General features: G+C 38.5%; 1 protein-coding gene across 1 annotated transcript; it reads right to left on the bottom strand.

Moving 5' to 3' along the window:
- Positions 1-205: 205 nt before the first annotated feature.
- On the bottom strand, positions 206-3,560 carry LOC145140656 (uncharacterized). The gene is made up of 2 exons (XM_079074072.1): positions 3,375-3,560; positions 206-748 (listed from the first exon to the last, which is right to left on the bottom strand). Exons 1-2 carry the CDS (start codon positions 3,558-3,560, stop codon positions 206-208), a joined length of 729 nt encoding a protein of 242 aa, XP_078930198.1.
- Between the last annotated feature and the right edge of the window lie 2,440 nt (positions 3,561-6,000).

Raw genomic sequence — 6,000 nt, 5'->3', positions numbered from 1 at the left:
TTCTATCCACTTCGAGTAGTAGTCGGTTATCACTTTCATGAAGACTTTTCCTCCGAGAGCTACCAGAAATTTGCCTACTATATCCATCCCCCACTTCATGAATGGCCAAGGGGAGATGATAGGATGTAGAGGTTATGCTGGTTAATGTAGGATGTTGCTATGCCTTTGATAAGCATCACATTTTTGAGCATGTCATGGTTGGCCACTAGTATCCTGTTCTCAACACTTTGGAGCATAAGGATCTGTCCCCAGTGTGATTACCGCAGTCTCCTTCATGTATATCCTTTAGAACATCAGAAGCTTCATGATCTTCAAAGCATCTAAGGCATGGACCTGCCATGGATTTTTTATATAATTTACCTTGGTTTATTACAAACCTTGAGACCCTTGTTCTGAATCCTCTGTCGCTTTTTCCCTCTTTTGGGATCGTGCCATTCTGGAGGTATTCCATAATAGGTTGGATCCAGGATCTTGAGGTTGGGGAAGGATCCTTGATGTTAGGATCCTGATAAGGAAATTGAGGATCGGGGTCTTTGATTTTAGCGATGTTGGTAGTTTCCTCGTGATCATCGGGATCCTTTAGTCTATTGGCAGGATCCTTGATCGCTGGGATCAAAACATGGATTATCGGGATTCTGGTTTCTGGTAGGATCCTAAGAGAAGATCCTATATTGGCTAAAGCATCCGCTTCAACATTGTCTTCTCTAGGAACTAGGTTTAGGCTGAATGTTTCGAATTCGAAGGCTATCTAATGATCATATTTATACAAATAGCACATAGCACAGATAATACAAATAAACATTTAATATTACTTAATAGTATTAGTAATTTTTAAATTAAGACTATATTCTTAATAGTAACTATGCACTCACCTGACAAAGTGTCTGGTGATTGGTGAATCAGGCAGAGCTTCGTCTTACACCTTTTCCCAAAGACCTAGATGTATGTAACGCTAAGTCTTAGTCTAATTTCATATTTCATGGAACTATTATCCTAAGGGATTAGATTCCTCTATAATCCCAAAGTCTACTTCAAAATCTAAATAAGGAATAACCAGGTATGATCATATTGGAGGTAGGGTCTGTTTGGTATACTGAGTATACTGTTTGGAAATACCACTTTAAACACCTCACTAAATCCATCCTACAAATTACTCCCATAAGTAGATTGATCAATATAACAAATTGGAATTGTTGATAATATTACTTATAAGTTCCTAGTAACGACTTATAACTATAATTATAAATTACACGGAAGCAGAGTAAGTGTAGCTCACTTACAGGAAGCTATTGATGAGAACCGGGATCTAAACGGGCAAAATATTGACTCGGGATCTTCTACTTGAAGTCTACTACTCAATTAGTACTCAAGTACCTAGCTTCTCCAAAGAGTAGAAACTAGGGGAAAATGGGCCAAATGTTGAATATTTCAGAGAGAAATCGATTGAAATGGTGTGACGACGATGGAGTGAATGAGCTGCTATTTATAGGGGTTTTCTTGGGATGTGCGACGCACATCATAGGGCACACCGCGCTCTTGGTCGAGACTTCAGTGACATGGCGAAATGTTGGGGTAACACGTGGCGAAAAGAGGTTGGGTTTGCATGGTCTTGTCGGGCGCGCTGCGCTCCTGACGCGCACGAGTACCGATTTTCAAATTTTCAAATTTTCATAACTTCTTCATACGGACTTCGTTTTTGACGTTCTTTATGTCACCGAAAATAACTCGACGAGATCTTCAACTTTTTTTAGACTCATTTGGCTAATTTTGACTTTATATTTTTCACACAGGATTAGACCGTTAAATCTCGTATAAAAATCATAAATCTCTCATCCGGTGTTCTTTTTCGACAAACTTTTTATTGTTGGACTCCTATCAACGAGATCTTCAACTCTTGTTTAGATTATTTTGACTAAAAATCTACCGATCTAAAATTCGATTTTTTAGTTGTATACAACTACGCTGAATCTTAGAAAAATCATAACTTCCTCTCACGAAGGCAGATTTGGACGTTTTCTATATGCACTCTCTCGGTTTAATGATTAATACGAATTTCAAATAGATTACTAAGGCTAAAAAGTAATTTATCAAAAATTTACTTTTTACGATATGTAGAGCTGTGCAGGTTGATCACGAAACTTCAAAGAAGCATAACTTCTTTAGATGAAGTCGGATTCAAACACTCCTTATATCTCCGAAATTCTTATAATGTATACTACAACTAGGTTAAGATTATTTGTTATAATTAATCGTTTATCTTTGATGCCTATTTTAATATTATTTATTTTATTATTAAATACTCATATAATTTACACATAATATCCTATAAAACACATAAGCAAACAAATATATGAATAATCATTTATTATTCATTCATACAAAGATTACAATGGTTGACCAAAGTGATTACACACTATGACTTAATCTAGCAGGAAACACAGACGTTACAGTTATCTCTCCCTTAGGATGATTCAATCACCGGAATCATGCAACAGCAAACACATGAGGATAGCAACTTTTCATTTCACTTTCTATTTCCCAGTTGAGGTCCGACCATATCGTGTGTTTCCATTGCACTATCACGAAGTCAATCATCTGATGTTATAATTTCTTTCACTTACGGTAAACGATTGCTTTAGGCTCTTCAACCAGCCTTTTATCTTCATCAATCATTGCAGTTTGTCGGGCAATTCAAGCTTGTATGCTTGATTCCCTGTCCTTTGAAGCACTTTGAATGGTCCTATACAACAGGGACTCAACTTCCCACACTTTCCAAATCTAATAAGTCCCTTCCATGGCGAGATTTTTAGTAACACTTGACCACCCACATCAAATGTTATTGGTCTTCGGTTCTTATCTATGTTGCTTTTCTGACGACTTTGAGCAGCTAACATCCTTTCCCTAAAGACTTTCAGCTTCTCAGCAGTTTGGTGTACTAACTCAGGACCCGCTTCCAATCAACATGATGGAGTACGACACTTCCTTACATACAATGCTTCATAAGGAGGCATCTTAATGCTTGAGTGATAACTATTGTTGTAGGAAAATTCGGCTAGTGATAGGTGGTCATCCCAGATACTAGCAAACTCTAAGGCACATGCCCGCAACATATTTTCCAAGGTTTGGATAGCTCTCTCACTTTGTCCATCAGTTTGTGGATGATAGACAGTACTTAAGCACAACTTCATGCCCATTGCTTTGTGCAAACTCTTCCAGAATCTAGAAGTGAATCGAATGTCCCTATCTGACACGATAGATAAGGGTACCCCATGTATTCTAACGATTTCCTCTACATAGGTCTCAACCAAATTTTCCATAGACCAATTCTCCCGTGCGGCTATGAAATGCACACTCTTCGTGAGTCGGTCTACTACAATCCATATCATGTCTTTACCTCTCTTTGTCTTTGGCAACTTTGTTATAAGGTCCATGCTAACATCATCCCACTTCCCTACGGGTGCTGGTAAGGGTTCCAAATCCTCATATGGCTTCTGATGTTGTTCCTTTACTCTTGTACAAGTTACGCATTCTGCTACATTATTTACCACATCAACCTTCATTGTCGGCCACCAGTATTAGGGTTTTAAATCCAGGTACATTTTGGTGTTGCCTGGGTGTATAGAATACATGGTCTTATGAGCTTCTTCCATGTGAAGATCTTGTATACCACCCAACTTAAGCACCTAAATGTGATTCTTAAACGTCTTCAACCCTTGCTTATCTTCTTCAAACACAAACGTCTTGCATAGAATTTCTTGCTTCTTATCACCTTCTAAAAGAGCCCTTGTCTGAGCTTTTTTGATCTTTTCCACAATTGTTGAGATAACAGCAATATTCAACGATCTAGCTCTTTTCCCTTCCAGAATCACTTTTCTGCTTAAGGCGTTGGCTATGATATTAGCCTTGCCTGAGTGGTAAAGTATCTCAGAATCATAGTCCGTGAGTAGCTCCATTCATTTCCTTTGTCACATGTTCAATTCTTTCTAAGCAAAGAGATATTGAAGGATATTATGATCCGTATAGATTTTTCATTTGGTTCCGTAAAGATAGTGTCTCCAACTCTTTACGGCAAAAACCATTGTTGCAAACTCTAGATCATGAGTCTGATAATTTTGCTCGTGGGGATTCAATTGTCTCAAGGCATAAGCTACTACTTTTTCTCTTTCGGTAAGGACACATCCCAATCCAATCTTAGAAGTATCACTAAAAACTGCAAAGTCCTCAGTTCCTTCTGGTAGAACAAGGATTGGTGCTCCACACAACCTCTTCTTCAATTCACCAAAATCCTTTTCTTGCTTCTCACTCCAAGTATAGGCAGCTCCCTTTTTGCTCAGGGCTGTCAATGGAGCCGTGATAGAAGAAATGTTTTGGATGAATCTTCGATAGTAACCCGCCAATCCCAGAAAATTACTAATTTTAATGGGACTCTTTGGCGTCTCCCACTTCGTCACCACTTCTATCTTTGCTGGGTCAACCATAATGCCTTCTCGGTTAACTATATGACCCAAGAATTGTATCTACCGTATCCAAAAGTCACATTTGGAGAACTTTGCATAAAGTTTTTCCCTCTTTAGGACTTCCAGTATTTCTCAGAGATGTTTCCCATGATCTTGATTGTTCTTGAAGTAAATCAAGATATCATCAATGAAAACTATTACTGATTTATCGAGAAAAGGTTTACAAAATCGATGCGGCAGATCCATGAATTCTGCTAGAGCATTTGTTAGTTCAAACAACATAACAAGGAATTCATAGAGCCCATACCTCGTTCTACAGTTGTCTTCCCAATATCCTGCTCTCCAATCTTCAACTGGTGATAGCGTGACTATAGATCAATTTTGGAGAAGAAGGTTGCTCCCTACAATTGATCAAACAAGTCATTTATCCTAGGTAAAGGATACCGATTTTTGATCGTAGCTTTGTTTAGCTCTCTATAGCCAATGCACATTCTCATTGTATCGTACTTCTTCTTTACGAACAGTATTGGAGCTCCCCAGGGTGATGGACTAGGTCTTATAAAACCTTTGCCCAACAACTCCAAGAGTTGTATCATTAGTTCTTTCATCTTTGTAGGCATTAAACGATATGGTGATTTTGCAATTGGCGTCGTTCCTGGAAATAAGTCGATCCTGAATTCTACCTACCTCTCTGGTGGTAATCCTGGTAATTCATCTGGAAATACCTTAGGAAAATCTCACACCACAGGTATATCAGTCATTGCCTTCTTCTCCTTCTTAGCATCTATCATGTATGCTTAAAATGTCGTCCATCCCCTGACTAAGAATTTTCTGGACTTCATCATCGTGATGATTCCAGTCTTTACTCTACTCTTATCTCTGTACACTACGAATGGTTCTTTCCTATAGGGATTAATACACATCGTCTTCCTTCCACACAAAATGTCTGCAAAGTTTTCTCCCAACCAATCCATGTCGAGAATTATGTCGAACTCACTCAACTCAAAAGGAAAAATCTCTTGACGAAACTTTTTTCCAGCCTCTAACCTATTACTAATAGATATATTCCTACCACCAGCTACTTCTACTAAGATAGGGGTACTTAGCCTAAGTGGTGATAACTTAAGTTTCCTACCAAATTCATGCAATATAAATGAATGATCTGCTTTGGAATCAAATAATATCTTTGCAAGAATTTGATTAATTAAGGATGTACTTCAAGCAACATCAGTCTCTTCCTTTGCTTCCTTAAGGGTCATCTGATAGCTTTGACCCTTGGGATTTGATACCATGATCCTTGGGATGGATTTCTCAACCTTTAGGCACTCTCCTTCAGGTGCCCCTCCTCTCCACAATTGAAACAAACCATTCCTTTGACTGGGAAATTTGTAGAAATATGCCCTAGCTTCTTGCACTTCAAGCAAACACACAGTTTGCCGAAGTGCTTCTTTTTTCACTGGTCGCACCACTTCCTTTCCTGGTTGCTTCCAGTCTTGTTACTTGACTTCGAGAACTTCTTCTTCATCATACCCTCCATAAACTT

Source organism: Lactuca virosa, chromosome 9 (assembly GCF_052849685.1).
Source record: "Lactuca virosa cultivar CGN04683 chromosome 9, Lactuca_virosa_CGN04683_v6, whole genome shotgun sequence".
Classification (NCBI taxonomy): Eukaryota; Viridiplantae; Streptophyta; class Magnoliopsida; order Asterales; family Asteraceae; genus Lactuca; species Lactuca virosa.
This window is presented reverse-complemented; position numbering and strand designations above follow the sequence as displayed.